The sequence below is a fragment of the Paralichthys olivaceus genome, chromosome 16 (assembly GCF_024713975.1).
Source record: "Paralichthys olivaceus isolate ysfri-2021 chromosome 16, ASM2471397v2, whole genome shotgun sequence".
Taxonomy (NCBI): domain Eukaryota; kingdom Metazoa; phylum Chordata; class Actinopteri; order Pleuronectiformes; family Paralichthyidae; genus Paralichthys; species Paralichthys olivaceus.
In genome coordinates this window covers 5,288,007-5,306,544 of record NC_091108.1, presented here as the reverse complement: position 1 = coordinate 5,306,544, position 18,538 = coordinate 5,288,007, and the positions used below count along the sequence as shown (strand labels likewise).

Genomic DNA, 18,538 nt, shown 5'->3' with positions numbered 1-18,538 from the left:
CCACAATATAATAGACTGTATGCAAGTATAATCATATAATAATGTTTTAAAAGCCATTCTAGAGAATATACATTTATTACATTCATTTAATTTAACTGATGCACCAAAATATTCAAATTAAATACATGGTCATAAAATGATGTTGAAATGCTTGTTGAATATTTTCACAGCCCTCTCTCTTACATTTACAGTTTATAGTTTTGTGCTTGTGTTCATTTGAAGACTCTATTTAATTTTAAGATTTGGGAGCCCAGAATTTAATGAAGTCTTTTCCACAAACATTTTCTCCGCCGAGTGTATATTAACACCATGATCAAAAAACACAGTATATACGATTATTAAACATACGCTGTATAATATATTCCTATTTCTAAGTATTCCACACTTTGAGTGACTTGTCAAGTGTTTTTTATATCCTGGATGTTTAAAATAAATGTTAACATTTATGCATAATAAGTGCTCACTCCCAGAGAACTCGATATCTGTATAAGACACACAGATGGTAACTTTAAGAGTATTACTCACTCCTCGGGTCAGGCTGATCCTGCACAGGGCCTCTCTCATAATCCTGCTCCATATTTCTTTCTGGATTTATTGTCTTTCGTGCTTTTTCCTGTGTCATGATTTGTGCTTTCTCTCTCTCGCTCTCTCTCTGTCTCTCTCTTGCCAACAGGAAAACTCAGCAGCAGCAGACCCAGGTCAGTGAGCCTTGACCACTTGACTACATTTGTGAACCTGTTAAGGGTTTTTCTTACCCTGTGCCTCTTAAGCTGCTTTCATCTTGGGGTCTGCAACAGAAACACAGACAGGATGAAAAGCAGCCCGTTAGTCAAAGGCCAGAGTGAGATACCTGGTGGTGTAAAGCTAACCGTCAGATGTGATCACACCCCCACCACCTCATGTTTTTCATCAAATATTACTCCACTTTTTTTTTTTTTTGTGCCACAAAAACCCTGAAGATTTACACTGACATGGATTTCTCCACAGGGTTCAGAGCAGGGAATGAACAACAACAGTTTCCTCTTGACAAAAATATATTTGAGTAAGAATAGGACACAAAAGGAACCCAAACCAAGGCAGGGGGAAAAAAAATCTCTTTTCTCACCTCATGCTGTGATGCCTAAACCCTTGACGGCATTGAGATGAATTGGAGGAGGTGGAATCATTACGAGAACCACGGCAGGAGAAAAACTGGCAGAAAAGCTCTTGCAGCAGTCTATATGCCTCGGCCTCAACCGCTGAGCCGTGCCTTTGTGATAAATCAATTTCCATAAGGGGCTTTATGAGAAAGACAGCTGTGCTTATTGTTCTTAATAAAAACATGAATGTGAGATATTCCATTCATCTGAGGTCACTGTAATACCCCCCCCCCCCCCCCCCCCCCCGGGCTGTTTTGCAGCGGGGGAGCTGTGGCTGGAAGCGAGTTGTGTCTGAGGGGGCTCGATGTTTGAGGCAGGGGGAGAGTAAGTGGCCGTGTCTCTTAAGTTGGCAGGGGTGTTTAGTCTTAGCCTTAGCTGGATGCTTGTAGCTGTATTTGTCTGCCATCCTGAGGAGAGATTGGAGCCGTTCAGGAGTCAAAGAGATGAATTTCCTGCTGCAGTGACTCGTTGGTTTTTACAATGGAGCCATTTCGGTTGTTTAAACCTTAATCAAGACGTCTGTCACAATTCCCACATAAATCACAAAGAGCAGTTGTCAAACCTGAAGCACAGTGACAGTGAGGGACCTTGATGATTAGTGCATGAGTGGTAAAGTTACCTAACACCCACCTTCCCTTACTATTATCATCATCATTATTATTATTATATAGCTGTGATTGAGAATTTTGTATGTTGGGAAAACAGTAGTTTAGTTTGTCGCCCTGTTGCATTGATATAATACTGTAGTATTAAGGTGTGTTGGCGCGCCAAAACTTTACTGCATAAGGTTCTGAGCAAACTTCTGTCCACGCAACCGAAATCATCAAAATAAAAATCACAAGAACATATTTTTCCAGGAAATAAGTCAAATTTTCTCTGGACACCAACAGAACTCGAGATTACCAGTTGTTTTCTGTATGAAAAGCCCAATTTCACATTCACAATCAATTCAAAGAGGTAATGGTGGCCGCAACTGAGGTGAAAACGAAGTAGAATTTATTTACGGTACACATCCTTTCAATGTTTTTAATCAAACAAAGAATGTTTTTGCTCTGTTGCTAGGCGACGGCTGTAAGCTGGTGACGCAATAAGCGGACCAGATCGTCTCATTTCGGTTCGGTCGACTCGGCCAGTGAAGGATTCAGTCTTACACTTTCACCTTGTTTCCAGAAACTCTCTCTGCCTCACATGATGACAATATTTCTGCTGCACAGCTGCTTGTGTCTGCGTGTAAGACTCTTTGATGCGTGTATGAAAGTTTGAGTGTAAATGTGTTTGTGTTCCCTGTCTGCTAGGTTTACCCAGGATGGTTGTGATCAGAGACTATGGTGGCATCCCTTATCCCCAGTGCGGGCCCCCACTAAGCATTCATGTGGGGGATGTCATTGAAGTGATGTTTGCAGACCTGCACAGCTCCTGGTGGCAGGTGCGTGTCACTCAGCTCATCCTTGTTTTATCTCAACATCTGTGATGCCCATGAAAAAATAACATGTTATGGCTTGCCAGGTTGGCTCAGCGCACGCAATGTCTTTGCAGTGTCACAGGTTTGAATCGATGCCGTCTGTCGTCTCCTCTCTCTAATACTGGATGTCCCACTGTGTGGCAAAGGAAAGAAAAGCTTTCAAAACAGCATTTAAGGGGCTGACGTCACTAATTTATCTCCCTTCGGTCATCGCTGTTTATAAATCACACATCCTGTTGTGGTTATTTGTCACATTCTGGGTCCTGACAGCCATAAATAAATATGACACTGTGATGAGGTCAGCCTCATTTGGAAAACTAGAAAAACTGATGGACAACAGTGATAATGAAAAAGTCAAATCTGTAACTTGCCTCTAAACTGCAAATGTATTCATGTAGACAATGAATCAATCATAAAGAAAACATTGATTATAAAATTTGAATTAGAAATTGGACATTAGAAATCAGATGGAACTGGTATCTCTCCGTCTAATTCACATTACTGCGAATATTCAGCAGAGCATGGTGATGCATATACCAGTAGTTATTGATATCTTATAAAATAATTGTAATGAATAGAAGACCAATACAATCTGATTTGCACAATACAAATTTTAAAGCATACAAAAAGTATTTCACCGTATTGTGGTTATTTGTCACATCCTGGGTCCTGACAGCCATAAAAACGACACTATGATGAGGTCAGCCTCATTTAACCTTTCGGACGGAGATCTACTGTATCTGATCTCCACTGAACCCCAGTTACTTTAGAGATGGGGGTGTTTGTCTTTTTTTCCACTCATCAGATTGAATCATAGCCCACATCAGATGATCTAAGCAATCAATGGCTTCACTTGATTAATTTAGTGCCACAGAGAGACAATAAAACAGCAGTCACTTCAGCCTCTGGAAGATCTTTTAATGGTGGTCCGCAACCTTTTGTACCGGCACATTTAGCAACCACCTCACAAGGTCAGCCAACGGTTCACAGTGTTTGACCTTATCTATTTTTGAAAGGATGGAGATTTATCTGGGGTCTTCCGGCAGCCTCCCTAGCTGTTTCTCACTCTGCTTTACAGCAGCATTAAAGCCTCATGCTCCTCCCGGTGCCGCTCCAATCAGACCGCAGCCTTTGCCAACGGCACGGCTGGGAGTAGGCAGTTACCCGATTTCCTGTGCTCCCTGTTTCTCTCTGTTGCGACAGAGCACAAGGTGGAGGGTGAGGACACCAATGCCAGGAGAGTTTGTGTAAGCCGCTAGAACGACTCGCTGAATGTCACGCAGCAGACGGGACGGCACTGCGCTGTGTGCCGCCAGTGGTTACCGTTCATGCAGAGAGGGGATAATCAAAGGATTTAAATTATTATACACATTTGTTTTTGTTATATGTGTAATGATACTGAGAAAAATTGGAAGTTTTGACCACCAGTGGTGCTGTGGAGCAATAGTCTGAGCAGTACAATCGACATAATAAACCAACCAAACATCTTCCTTTGAATAATCTTCTGAAAATACAAAGAGAAATTCAGTATTCAGGAGTAAAATATGTTCTTTTTGCTTTATTCTCAAAATGAAAAAAGAAAATATCCTCAATATTTTTATCTTATGTCTGTCCCCAACACTCTTCTATACTAATGCACAACACTGTGAATGAAAAAGTCTCATCTGTTAACTGTGTTTGAATTTCAAATGTATGGATTTAGACATTGAATGGATCACATTGGAAGCATTGTTTATTTAATGAAAGAAATTGTGTTTGGTATCAAAGTCTCTTGAAGATTCTGCAGAAGGCAGCAATGCATACGCACCAGAAGTCATCGGTGACAGTGAGCTGTAATAGAATAAACGTGGTAATAAAGAGAAGAAGATTAAGAAGACCACAATCTGATCTGCACAATACTAATTTCAAAGCATACAAAAAAGTATTTTTGACAAGTTTGTTGGTTGTTACGGTCACACACAAAGCATTTTGGTGAGAAACACTAAATCTAAACGAAACCGTGTTTGTTTACAATGAAAGCTCCACAGGGTACCTTTAATCTTCAGCGTCCCCAGTGGCGCCAGAGGATGGAATTACAGAACATTGAGAATTCATATCCCCTGTTACCCAGAAGGCAATTATCCCCCATCCCACTGGCAGAACAATACAATCAATCACTGTAATTTCATTTGATCCTTTGGCTGCTGCCTGTTTATGCCAACAGAGTAATAAGTTTAATCTTTATCATACGCTTATCGAAAGGCATAACAAATAGAGAGGGGCTCTCAAAAAACCTTTGATGAAATGTTATTACACAGAATGAATCATAGAGATGGGTAAAGATTCGCTTTCCAATCTAGTTACTGCCCGGGCTTGCACGGTCCCAAAAAGCATTTCTTGCTCTAATAAAGAGGAGTGAGGAGGAAAGCGTAAACAGGGCAGGAAGCGGAATGAAGAGCTCCACATGCCCTCGACACTCACTGTCCTCTCAGATTGACTCAGTGGACTTCAAATTGACCTCGAGCTCAGAACTGGATACTTAGATTATCATGAGCTTAATGCTGATGTATTTGTTTATAACCATCTACAAGATAATGTGCACGGAGGAGAATTTAACTTCTAGAATAAACTGAACTATCTATGCAGGAGCAAGTAGATGAAAATTAACTCATTTTTTTGGGCCAAATTGGTTTATTCATGTAGAGACTACAACTATGTTTGTTAAAAGAAGTGACGACTTTCATGTTAAGCTCGCGTTTGCTCGAGGCAGGTTAGCTAAAATGCAATTGTTTGGCGTTAGCGCCAGGCAGAGAGCTTATGCTGTTTGGATATTCAAAGACCAGAATGAGATCCATTATTTAGTGTTAAACGAGGCTCTTGTTTTGATGCAGCGCAAATCTCACTGCCGGCAGAGTTTGAACCATAATTAACTCGGGCTGCAAATTAGATGCACTGCTTGTTGTGTGCTAATTGCTGAGGATTTATTGAAGCGAGTGTGGGAGGGGAAGAGGAAAGGAAGAGAGAGGTGTCGTTGCTCCCAGACAAATATAATGCGATTAACAGCCAGTTGCCATTGCAGGGCAAAATTCTGGCGACGAGCAAGATTGGCTTCTTTCCAAGCGACGCTGTGAGGCCCTGCCCGTGTGTAAGTGTGCAAATTTTTTGTAATCAATAAGACACATTGAGTGTGATAACAATTCATTCAGTAGATAATGGCCACTATTGATGTCTCAGCAAAGGCATATGGTGCTTTTCAATTGCAGTTTTTTTCCTGTAGAAGACTGATTTTAGCCATTAGACGTGGCTTGAATATCACATTACCACAAATGACCTCCGCCCCCCTCGGTATTGACTCCATTAACACACAAAATAACCACAATTCTTTTCTATGTCAGGTTCCAAAACCTGTCGATTACTCCGCCCAGCTCTGGTAAGCGATGAAAACAAATTACTGCAGATCACCAACAATAACCACAAGTCATTTCCACTGTATTTCATTGATTGTATTGACTGTTCTCATCCTCATGTTCAGTATGATTGATTGCAGTGTAAGTGCAGTAGTTGTTCACGGGTGGTTCAGGTTTGCAGGGCCCATGGAGAGATACCAGGCTGAGGTGGAGCTCCTGGACAGAGGAAACGGCACCTATCTGGTTCGAAACCGGAGTAAAGAATGCACCGAGTACGCCATCAGTATAAAGTAAGTGATTCAACTGGTCGTTTTAAATTCATTTTCATATCAAATCTCCTGCAATCTTTTTTTACTTAAGAATAGTGGAACAAATGAAACACGTGTGTTTACCCTGTGGGCAAAAAAAACACCTTATTGCATGAGGCGAGTGGCAAGAATCACTCAGGCAGAGCAGTAGTCCACATGCAAATAACAACTCAGTAAAACAATGGTGACGATCAGAAAACAGACAGCGTTTGTAATGATGAAGTGGATGAGCGACAGCAGAAGGAGATCCTGCTGCGTTCCACTTATTTAAGCAAAGAAGTTACAGAGACTATGTAATCATCAGTAGTTTGTAACTGCAGAACGGAAATGTTTGCCTGGTATAAAGAATCACAGTGGATGCCGGTAATACAGTCAACGGGGGACAGAATTTAGTTTAAAGGTTTGACTCAACCTGATTACTAAGAAAAGCAAAAAACTTCTCTCTTACCATTCAAATAGTTTTCACTTTTCAGGAAACTTCACCCACAACCATTCTTTGAGTCTTTAACAGCTGCTACACTGATGAGTAAACGCACTCTTTCCAGTCTTACTATTACTAAAACTGTCTGCCGAGGAAATCCTATAAAGTAAACCTCCATTATACCAGTCACACTGTGTGAAGAAACTGCACATATAAAGAAAGTACCAGACCTAGTGTTGAATCCAATCATAGATCTATGGATACAGTGTTGTAATGAGGGAGTAAACTACACTAACTGTTAAAACCTGGAGCCAAGAGTTCACAAAGCATTGTTGTGTTCGTGTTATGACTTTGAGTCTTGTATTTTTAAAAGTTAACCACAGATCTTTTGAAGGGAAATGTGTCTTTGCTTTAACCCAAAGAAGAAGTGTCTTGTCCCTAAATTACTTGCCATGATCCAAGGGGCTTTTTGATGTTAGGGGTCATGATAATTTAAAACACACGGAATACAAAATCGTGTTTCAACTGAAAGCCTTCAACTATGTATTGAGGTAAAATACAAATGCAGACACATGCAGGGCACGACCCACATGAGTTACAGGTGTCTGGACAGAAGCTGAGATGAGAGAGGTCTATAGAAATCAAACAGGAGATGAGGAGGTGCTATGGAAACCTGTTTGTAGAGGAATTCATAAATGATCAAAAAAAGCTACAACACAATTAAAAAAATTACCTATCACCAGCAGTCGAGCGGTGGACACTTCAGAAGCCGCTTGTAATGTTCATGAAGTGGAAGGGCACTACCTCCATCAAGGCTGTCATCGTGCCTTATTGTGTCTTGTTTAAGAGAAAGTGAAAATGAATTGCCGGATCAGCCTGTTTATCCAGATCTTTTCTTCCGTTGGTCATGCTCTAGCCCTCCGCAAATCGGTTCGGTAGTTTAAATGTAATCCTTCAGTCAGCCTTTGGTGGAGAGGATTTCATTCATTGACAGTGTACTGGAACAAAGAGTTGGGTACATTTCCGGCTGTGCTCGTCTGGTTGGGAGTTTAAACCGCTCTGATTTCATGGGAACCGGCTGAACTGACACTTGACTACAACATTATCGATTTCATGCTAACAATGTTGAATAGCTGCTTTGAGTAAATAAACACAACAAGTGACTCAGTTGTCGTACTTATCGCAGCTTTACTCTACTTGTCCCTATTACTATTGTTTACAAACCATCTTAGAGGCACTTTACCGCCACCTATTGGACTGGAGCCACTTCCACTAACACCTGGCAAATATACACTACTATTTTAGGTACGTGAAGAAGTGAGTCAGTACAAGTATCAAATTAGTGAAACCCCCATTAAAAGTCTAGCTCTGTAGAGTCTGTTTCACAGGCAGTTCATTTTACTTTCCAACTCCGTCCACATTTGAGCAGCATGGAGAAGAGGTGGAATTGGGTGATCTGTTTCACCCTATATCTCAGACCTCTGCTTAGACATATGTTCAAGGAGCGCCCGATAGCATTCATCATATCATGTGCTGCCCTTTAGTCATCAATCTTAAAAAGTGTGTTTCAAAAGAAGGCGAGCAACGCACTCCAACTGTAGATAAAACATTAATACCCCCCCCCCGGCTTCTGCAAATGTCTGTTTTATCTGCAAGTCGAGTGCCTCTGTATCCCTCTTTTGAAATACAATGCTGTCCATTTAACCAGTGAATATCTTTCAGGCTACATCAAAGTATGTTCAGTCTTCGAAAAAAAAAAAAGAAAAAGAAAGGACTATCGAGTCCTTCTGACCAGGCATGACGGCTCAGAGAGATTATAATGATTAAGGGCGTGCTCTGAAATGGTGTTTGGACGATGGGACTATTTAGCCAGTGACACACCATTCCAGCCCATTTGGTTTGGTTGGACTCATACCGTCGCTCATTCAAAGCTTTGATGTACGGGGCCAGTGTCTGAACACTCCAATCCTAATTGCCTGTCTCACTGCTTAAGATCATTATCAGGATGGCTGTTTGCGATAACGGGGCTTTGTAGAGGGAGCTGCTGCTAATCAACTGGAACTGTCTGATGTCAAACGCTACAAGTGGTCAGTTTGAGCGTGTGCTGAGTGATGTTTATGTGCTTTGTGTGAATGTGGGCCGATAGCTGGAAAGAAAGACTGAGCCTGCACCTGTCTCCATGTGTTACGCATCATATAATTCAGCACAAATCAATAATGTATCACTCCCTATATATTTATAATGTATCAGTGAATTTGCTACGGGACCATATTCATCAGTTATATACCGCATTGGGAGATTTGCAGTGCAGATTTATCTCCAGTGTAACTTGCACATCACCATATGGAAGACATGCAATATACAGCCCAGCGCTCGCGATTGGCCTGACAGCACATCCCCACTTGGGCGTGCAGTACATGCAGTGTGTCCCAAACAGTGTAAGTATATTTTCAAGGTTGGCCTGCACTACATTTCAACAAAGTACTTTGCCTGAGCGGTTCTCTTGTGTCGTATGATTATTTAATCGCTAAATTATGTAATCAGGCATGTAGCATACACTCAGCTGTGCATTGCTTTACAGTCAGTTTTAATATATTTTTCAGTCAACACACTAATAATTATAATGTCCGTCAGGAGAGGTTTTTGCTCCTGAAGTTTTTTCTACGCAAACTCCCTACCCTACTCTCAAATATGCAATTATACAAAAACTAAATTTCGCGTGTCTCCATGTTATATTTTATATTTTTAGGTGCTTTTATTATTTTATGTACTCAATTTACTTCGGTGGGGTTCGGGTAAACACCTCTCTGTCTTATACAGTTCAAAACATTCTCCAAAGTTATCATACAGTTGAATCACCACCTATAATCTGACCTTCATAAAGGCAGAGTTTACTGCAGGACTGATTAATCAGACTATCATTTTAGCTCAGTGGAGTACCGGGAGCAGGTGTGTCATAAAGCACTGAGGTATGTGCTAACCCACAATTGATGCTCATCAGCCAATAACTTTTTATTTACAGTTTCCAACATGGAGGTTATGTCTTCATCTTTATTTGTTTGTTTGGAAGCTGGATTTCACAAAAACTACTGAGTGGATCACCATGGAAGTTGGTGGAAGGATGTGTTATGAGTCAGGGACACGACATGATTCAGGATCTTGTTGAGAAGATTCAGGGATGTTTAAATGACTGATATTCATGAGTGTGTGCAATTTGGTGCAGATCTAGTGAATTAAAATGTGATTTCATTAGGGGTCAGGTCAGAGGAAGGAATCCCGTTTTAGTTTAAATCTATTTCACTCAAATGTGTGTCAAAAGAAAACCATGAATGTTTTATCTGATTTTACAAACATAGTGGTTGCAGTTTTTATTATTAAACATTTGCTTTAGCCATTTAATTTAAAAGTTGAATGTTGGCTGTCATCACACAAGTGTTCACAAAATGATAAAGGGGAAAAAAGAAAGAAATGCTTTACTGTTACACAAAACAATGTATTTATCTAACTTGCTGTATACAGGTTAGCTGCAGGACTACTTCAAACCTGTCTAAACGGAAAAGCAGTGTTTGGTATAAATGCTCACAATTCATGTGTTCAGTACTGTGGATATTACTCAATACTCAGGGTTGGAACGCTATGAAGGAAGGCAGTGACTGGTATGCATTCTAAACTGATCTTAAGAGGTAAAACCGGGCACACCTATGATGCTTTCATTATTATCTGATGTGAGTGAATTGCTGTGGAATCTGGTTTTCACTGCAGGTAAAAAACTTGTTAAACAAAGGTGCTTGGCTCAGCGCGGTACCCGGCAGTCAGCGCAGACAGACCTTCGTGACGGTTCACCATAGAGACTGGATTGATGTGGAACCATGTATAGTTGATTAGAAGCCCATGTCTTATTCATCCTCCACAGGTTCAACGATAAAATCAAGCACATTAAGATTCTGACCAAGGACGGCTGCTTTTACATCGCTGAGAGCCGGCTGTTCAAGACTGTGCTGGTAAAGACTTTAACTCTGTATGGATTTTTGTGCCCTATAAACTGCTGTTGCATTAATGGGTATAATCATTTTGACATTACGCTGCTTTTACAGCAGACTCTTGAGATAAACCACAGTGAACAATTTGCTTTTGTTTTATACAATGATAAAACCCTACTACTACTATTACCACTAAATAAGTTTATGACAGAGCATGAAAAAGATGTGATCACATTAATACATGGCAACACAAAGACATTAATATTCATGTACACTATAAGAATATACAGAGACTTACATGCTCAACATTAGTACAATACAGATATACCAGTCTGATGTGTAGTCTGCAGAAAGTACATTGTAAAATTCTGAAGGAAATTGGACCTTGGGAACAATGAGGAAAAAATGATCCAAGTTCACGTTTGGGCTCGGATATTTTGGGGCCAGTCCAAGGTGGCCTTTAAAAGTGAGCAATAAAATGTTAAGATCAACTCTAAAATGTAAAGGGAGCCTCTGCAATAACGCTAGAACAGGTGCAATGTGGTCCCATATCTTAAAACACATTAAAAGCCTGGCAGCTGGATTCTCAACCGGTTGTAGACCTGACAGTTGTATTTCTGACGAAGGAACAAGTACAAAGATTTGAAATGGTCTAGAAAAGATGAAAGCATAAATGAAAATTCTCCCTGTTAATGAATCTGTTATATATGTTTTTAGTACCTGCAGTCTTACTAATGTGCAGATAGATGTATGCTGGTTAGTCGCTCTGCCCTGGTATCCTCAGTATTGCCTGCTTTTGTATTGTCAAAATCAAACAACCTCCCTCACCAGTGTTCCCTCGTGTCTTTCGTTTCTCTGTACACAAAACCATCTAGATTTACCCTCACTTAACTGTGTATTGTGCTTGTTTTACACAGGACTTAGTGGAGTACTACAAGCAGCACTCTCTGAAGGAGGGTTTCAGCAGTCTCGACACCACTCTACAGGTCCCCTATAGGGAACTTACCAATGGAATCATGCCCATGGCCGTTACCAAAGCTGACAGTGGTGAGTCTTTAAAATTCAGACTGCTTCCCTGAGATTGTCTTGCAGGTCTTCAGATCAGATCTTGATCTGTTTACAGAAGGAAGAAATTCTGAGTATGTGTTTTCAGTCCAGCTCCAACGAAATAAAGTTTAAATCTTCTCTATCTAACCTAAAACAGTTGATGGAATCTTACATTTCCCAGGTTATCACACAGAGCTGAAGGCAAAAGCAAAAGTTTTCTGGAATCAGTAGCTCACGTGTAATATTTTGTTTTAACAGGCCGGTTCATGCGCTGCACACCCCCTCCTCGAAGGACTGCACAGAAATGTTGCATTACAGATTCATAATTATAAAGCATTTATGAAATATATATAGGATATTTCAAAGTAGTGGATATCATATTACACTTGATGCACTTTATGCCAAATATGACATGACTTGCTCTGATAATGAGTTCAGTTTGCATTTTTTCCAAACTATTATGCCTCTGTATAGTCAGATTACAAATTACTGCCTGTGTACATTCAACCTCTGCAGTGATTTTCTAAAGCTGCTCTGGAGCTTTCAGTCTCTATCAGCACATGGAGGTTGTCTTGTTGTCATGAAACTGAAGATATTGCTTTACATTTTTCTCCTCTGAGAAAAATAAGATAGAAATAAGATATATTCATTATAGAAATACATACAAATCAAATTATATGTAATATAATGTGTGTGTGTGTATATATACATATATATGAGCACCTCCATATGCCGTCTAGCCAATTTGATCACATTAGGGATTGCGGTGCATTCTCTGTGCATTTCCACCTTTGTGGTTTTCCATATCTACATACAAACAGAACGGTAATATCAGGTGTAAATGTGCATAAAGAGAGGCACAGAGAACAAAGGGAAAGTATGGGGTAACCGAGATAAAGGGAGAGCAAAAGACAAAAGAGTGAAAGAAATAGAAAAGAGCCTCGGCATCTCATCAGGCTTGGCAGAGAGGTCCCAGTTAGGGCCCACTGCCCCAGGCAAGCACCAGGAGCCCGCTACTCCAAACGTCACACTCCACACGCTGCTCAGCTCCGAGATGGCTTCACAATTTTCCTGACAGGACATGACATTTCACTCGGGCTGGCAGCGGGGAAAACTGTGTGACAGCCGCCTGCTGACACACACCTGAGGGAGACCTCTGGTCCAACTGAGGGACTGCGCCTGTTTCCAAAAAAAAAACCAAAAACTGGGAAAAGTTTGCAAATATGATCTGATGAAAAAGAGCAGGAAGCAGCTGGAGGTAAACTGTCTTAACTGAAAGAGAGGTGTAGGTGTAAACAACCGCAGCCGCTGCACCGGCAGCCGAGGCAAGCAGACGAACGCTGGAACAAAGTCAAAGTTAGCCCTTTGTGTCTGTTCGGATGTAAAATTCTGCTACATCCTTGTCCCCCTGCCTCCTTTGGCAGCGTCAGTCTCCCAGCGCATCAGGCTTCAAAGCTCTGCAAGAGGTGTTTTTGTGCATCTCTGCCATTCACTGTGCTTCCCTCTGTGAGAAAGCCTTGACAGACCCGCCGTTGCCTCAGTGCATTCTGGGATAGATTATTATTGCCTTAAGTCGTTCACCCCCGTAGAAAGACGTAGTGTGGGCACCTCATTCTCCGCCTGGTAAACAGCCTCTGCTTTAAGACAGATGTCATTCCAAAACAATACACACACACGAAATGGTTTGAATCTCAAAACAGACAGTGGTAGAAAAGAAAACAGAAGGCAAGGCTGAGCAAACATTCACAAGATACGCAACTACTGAAAAGCCGTCAAAACTGTGGAGTAATTTGTTTCCCGAAACCCCAGCCAGCGTCTTTAATTAAGTCTGACTGAGAGCTTTTTGTCTGTGTGTTTCAATATTAGAGTCGTGGAATAATTTAAAAGATCTTTTAACGTCTGCCGGGGGGGATGAATCTACGGTTAAGTATTGATGCTGTCACCAATCTGTGGTATTAAAATGATTGTGATTAGTTTCAATGGATTTAAAATCACAACTTGATCTGGAAATATTAGAGGATTTCCTGATACTCTTCGTGCTATTTTAACGTTCAGGTACATGTGTATACATTTTCTGCAGGTATGTGAATAGTCGTGTGTTTGCACTGTTCTCTCAGACCAACAGCAGCAGCTCAACCTGCAGTTACTTATCCCTGCAGGGGAGAGGAAGAGGCCACGGAACCACATTGTTGTGCTGATAGGAGCTGGTTTTCTCGGTGTGAGTGTCGGCTCAGATGGTTTTTCACATGGGGGCAGAAGTCGTCGGCTCTGAGATGTGGATTTCCAGCCGCTACCTTTGTTAAGGCGCCGTGCTGTTGCTCGGATGCATTCTTAGCCCCACGCTGCCGCTCTGACTCCCCTGGTCTTAAATGTTATCATGACCTGGAAAGGTTGTAGAAAATACACTCACAGGCCAAAAATATGTGCTCTCAGATTGTTTTGTCAGGGTTAAGTAAGAATTTGTGTATTTTTGTGGAGGTAAAATGACAAATGATCCGAATATTTCTCTGTTGTTTCCTCTCTGACTCTTCTCTCCCACCCGCCCTTGCTTTTTCTTTGACTTTGCCAACTTTTCCTTTCCTTCTCTCTCTCTCTCTCTCTCTCTCTCTCTCTCTCTCTCTCCTCTCCTTCTGTCAAACTCGTGTTTACTTTGCTTATGTTCTCTCTTCGCTCCCACTACGGCCTGAACCCCCCCCTCACCCTCCACACCCCCCCATTACTCGCCTCGTTTCTCTGTAGTTCCTCCTGGCAGCTGCAGCTTTGTTCCTCCCTCTTCCTCGCCTTTCTGGTCAGGTACAGGTACAGCTTTTTTCTTTGTCTCTCTCGCTCTGCGTGTCCACGTTTACAGGTCCCCCCCCCCCCCCCCCCCCCGTCTGTGTTAAATAATGGAGTCTAATGATGACGCTTTTATGTAACATCGCACGAACCGTACGCATTTTTATTTGGGGCGGGGGAAAGAAAAAAAACACACATCCGCCTCAGAGATATTCCAAATTTCTTACTTGCTTTGGAGAAGAATTCACCTGGAAAAAGAAATGAACCGCAGAATTGTCAACCAATCCGAGGCAGAGAGCTGCGAAACCTCCTCTGCTGCCATTTAATTTCACTGAAATCCAACAATAATGCTGTTCAGCTAATTCAAAGGGGGCATAGCCTTTTTGCTTTTATGGTTTCACTTGTTAATAATATATACTAACAAATAATATAGGCAATTGAGGCTTAGGCTTCCATTTATAAGTTGCAAGGTTAGCGGTGGCAGTGACCGCACTGTAATTATTAATAAATGCCTCCAAGCTGGAGTAACTTGAGGTTTTAACATTTTCTTATTATGCTGACATGACTTAACTACAGCATAATAATCTGTTTCGATGAATTTGTTGATGTCTCTCTCTCTGTGTTCATGGAACTGCATGAGTGCATGAATATACGCATGTGTCTGTTGGCTCCAGTGTCTGTGTCGGTGGGACGTTTTTATGTGTGCATGAGGGAATAGATGAATTTCTTTCATGTGTCATCAGAAATGTGCACAGATAAGGAAAACAAGCCTACATGCACGCTGGTGGTTACATGTACTATGAGCGCTGACTTGCATGTGTAGGAACCTGATATGTGGCGATGCAGCGCGTGCAGCTGAGTTGAACATTAACTTTTAATAAGATCTACACATGACCACAATTACCGATGACCTCTCATCTCTGCTGTGCGCTGGGCGGACACATATAGCTCTCCTCCGAGAAGTCTGGTTTATTATCCCATCTCTGAGTCTGAGGTGGTACACTTGACTCATGAGTCAAGGCTCGTTTTATTCGAGCTCGATCAATTTATCGATTGGTCGATAAAAATCAGCTGATATCAGCCTCTCACACACAGATTGGTTTGTTATTGACTAAGACATTTTAGGCGATGTAATGACAAATGCACTTCCTGAGTGAGGTTTTGCTATTTTCCATTCGTGGGCCTCGAGTTGCTCTAAACAACTTTCCCAAATAACTCTGCACCTCGAAGAGCATTCTTGGAATATTTGTGAAATTTAGTGTCAATGGCCTCCAATAAAAGCGCTCTCTCTGTCTCAGTGTTTTCCCCCAGGGTGTTGGGTATTGCAGTGGCACGCTATGACTTCTGCTCCAGAGACACACGGGAGATCTCACTGCTGCAGGGAGACATTATCAAGATCTACACCAAGATGACCAGTGGCTGGTGGAAGGGAGAGGTGGACGGCAGGGTGGGTCTGCTCGAGCATCCTGTCTCACATTTTCTTTCACCTTTACCTTGGTTTTAACAGTATTATTACACATCCAATTGATCAGACAGTTACCACTTGTGTATGAAACATTCAAATTACTATACTGTATAATATTCTCTGGTTTGTTGGTTCTACTAATCAATCTATTTTCTTAGTGCTTAAAAGGAAACTGTTTTAACTTGAATGTTTCTCAGTAGAGTGCATGCTCATGTCAGGCTGATGGATTCCCCTTAAATGGAATAAACTGCATCATATTCCACCCATTCACATAAAACAGTCCCCTAAATATATATATATATATTATATATTTCCCCTTTGTCCGGATCCATACAAACGTTTAATGAGGATGGAGCAGTAGAGCTGTTGGACATAGAGACCGTTGTTGGTGGGAAGCTATTGAGGGAAACTCGTCATTATATGGTGGTTTGATATTGGCAGAGCGGGAAGCGGTGAAGCACTGTTTCACTGTTTGATATCCTGTATTTTCCCTTTCATGAGAGTTGTATAAGTCTGAGGGAAAAGAGTTCATAAGTTCACAGGGCTGTCATGTGGAAAGAATGTCTACAGGGTATTGGTAGAGAGATCCGAGGATAGCTGTCGGTCTCAGCTACTGTTTCTGACTCAAGTGAACTGATTAAACTTGCAGGAGATTGTTTGTGGCCCATCTGATTCTTTCTTTCAGACATCGTTTCTAAATATATAATTACACTCTTAGCGCCGTGTGTCTGCTGGGTCAAGAGAAAGTCACAATTAAAACTAAAATGGCAGCTCATACCTCTAAAATCCCAATACAGCGTTCCCCAATTCAATCCAGCTGCACCAAATTTTACACGTCTTCGATATCAGATCCCTAAATAAGTTTTTTCAAATGTAATACAGCATCCTTCCACTAAATGTAATGGAAAGTTATTTTAGGCTCATCTTAACAAAAACACCAATGAACAAAGTAATTCATTAAAAGCTTCAAAATGAGGAGAAAGATGGTAAAAATACAAAGAGTGCATAAAAATGTTTTTCCAGTCTAATCTTCATGTGGTCCAGTGCTGCCGTCTGACTTGTTCCTGTTTTGCTGCTTCTCAGGTCGGCTGGTTTCCCTCCACATATGTGGAAGAAGAGGACTGACTCTGTCGGCTGAGTGACATTTCTACCTTGTGTGTTCAAAGCTGACCGCCTTCATCGAGCGCCGTGCTGCTCATCCACTCTCTCTGTGCCCCGCAAGTCAGATCTCTTTGATAAAAGCCCAGAGACTCGGACTTAAGAGAAGGCGGCGGTGCCCTCAAAAAGCTTCCTCCTGCCCTCTGACAGACTCTCACACAGAGCAGATGTCAAATCACGGATTCCGGGAGCGCCACTCCGTATCTTGCCTCGCTGTGGTGCTGTCTGCCCCCGTGGTCCACTGCGAAGTGCATGTGCTGTACACAGATACCCCCCCCCCGTCTCCCCATCCATTCACCTTGTCTTATTATTGATGACTTCATCGGCTGGTGTGAGACCTGCCCTCACTGTCATCATGTTTCAATACCAGAAAGGCTCAGTCGCCCAAGTGGAACACGGATCCTGCTGACAAGGCACCGCCCAGGTTCTCCACCAGATTGAAATTCAGGAGCTGCTGAGCTGCTGTTGGAGCACTGCAGCCAACACTGGCTCGACTTTCTGTCAAAGACTAATTTTATTTTTAACATTTGAAATCACTGGACTGATAACTTATTTAAATCGCTGGAACGTGACTTGACCCAGAGGATGAAGAGATTTCTGCACCACAGCTCGAAGGATTGTCCTTTAAATGTGTTTTTCTTAACGACTGTCGACTGGAGTTCGAAGTGATTCAATCTCATCGTGACAGGAACATTTGTCTGGAGACAAAGTAGCTTTTGTTCCTTTTCTGTTATAATTTCTTTTTGATTTATCTGAATCTCCATCTCATTTTTAAGCACTGCCTTCAAAAGGCAAACAATTCAAAACTGCTTCACCTTTTAATTGTAGACTTGCAGCAGTAGTTTGACATATTGGAAAATGCACTGAAAAGGAGCAGGTTTTGTTACAGTTGAGGATAATCAGAAGAGACAGCTTTATGCTAAGCTAACCAGTCTCTGACTCTAGCTTCGTATCTGAATACCTGTTGAATGAAGATGGACGATGCATCTTCACTTGCTCCTACTGTCCAGAAGTGAAGCCAAAATATCCTGGACTAGACAGCTGCCATCTTGTACCACCTTGTATAATCTGGAGCCAGAGTTTGTGCAGCAGTAATCGTGGAGATGGAGCCACGGTACTGAGGTCCCACCGATCAACACACTTCAACAACTGCAAGTTTATCTCAGCTGTCAATTGTGACGTTTCACTCGTCTTTAAGCGTCAAATAACTATGTATGCGTATATGTAGACTTTGGACATTCCCTCCGACCTCACATGGAGGCGGGGTTTATGACCGCTACATGACCCAGCCACTAGGGGGCGACATTCTTTGGCTTTATACACAGTGGATATTTCATAATAAGACGAACATGTGGACTCAGTCTTCTCATCTAAAGCGAATAAAGCCACAATTATAA

The 18,538-nt window shown here is 41.7% G+C and overlaps 1 protein-coding gene across 7 annotated transcripts in view; it reads left to right on the top strand.

Moving 5' to 3' along the window:
* The window catches only part of LOC109644001 (guanine nucleotide exchange factor VAV3-like), a 42,158-nt gene extending 23,620 nt beyond the window's left edge, over window positions 1-18,538 (top strand). For 2 of the 7 annotated variants that reach the window (XM_069511839.1, XM_020109289.2), the window contains exons 19-27: window positions 674-698; window positions 2,435-2,565; window positions 5,660-5,725; window positions 5,976-6,010; window positions 6,161-6,277; window positions 10,630-10,717; window positions 11,614-11,743; window positions 15,817-15,965; window positions 17,067-18,538. In XM_069511839.1, coding sequence (XP_069367940.1) covers window positions 674-698; window positions 2,435-2,565; window positions 5,660-5,725; window positions 5,976-6,010; window positions 6,161-6,277; window positions 10,630-10,717; window positions 11,614-11,743; window positions 15,817-15,965; window positions 17,067-17,108 — 783 coding nt within the window. In that variant the 3' untranslated portion in view covers window positions 17,109-18,538. Of the gene's footprint in view, window positions 1-673; window positions 699-2,434; window positions 2,566-5,659; window positions 5,726-5,975; window positions 6,011-6,112; window positions 6,278-10,629; window positions 10,718-11,613; window positions 11,744-14,482; window positions 14,543-15,816; window positions 15,966-17,066 lie in introns of all 7 variants that reach the window. The other 5 variants (XM_069511838.1, XM_020109281.2, XM_069511840.1 and 2 more) reach the window with 4 other exon arrangements.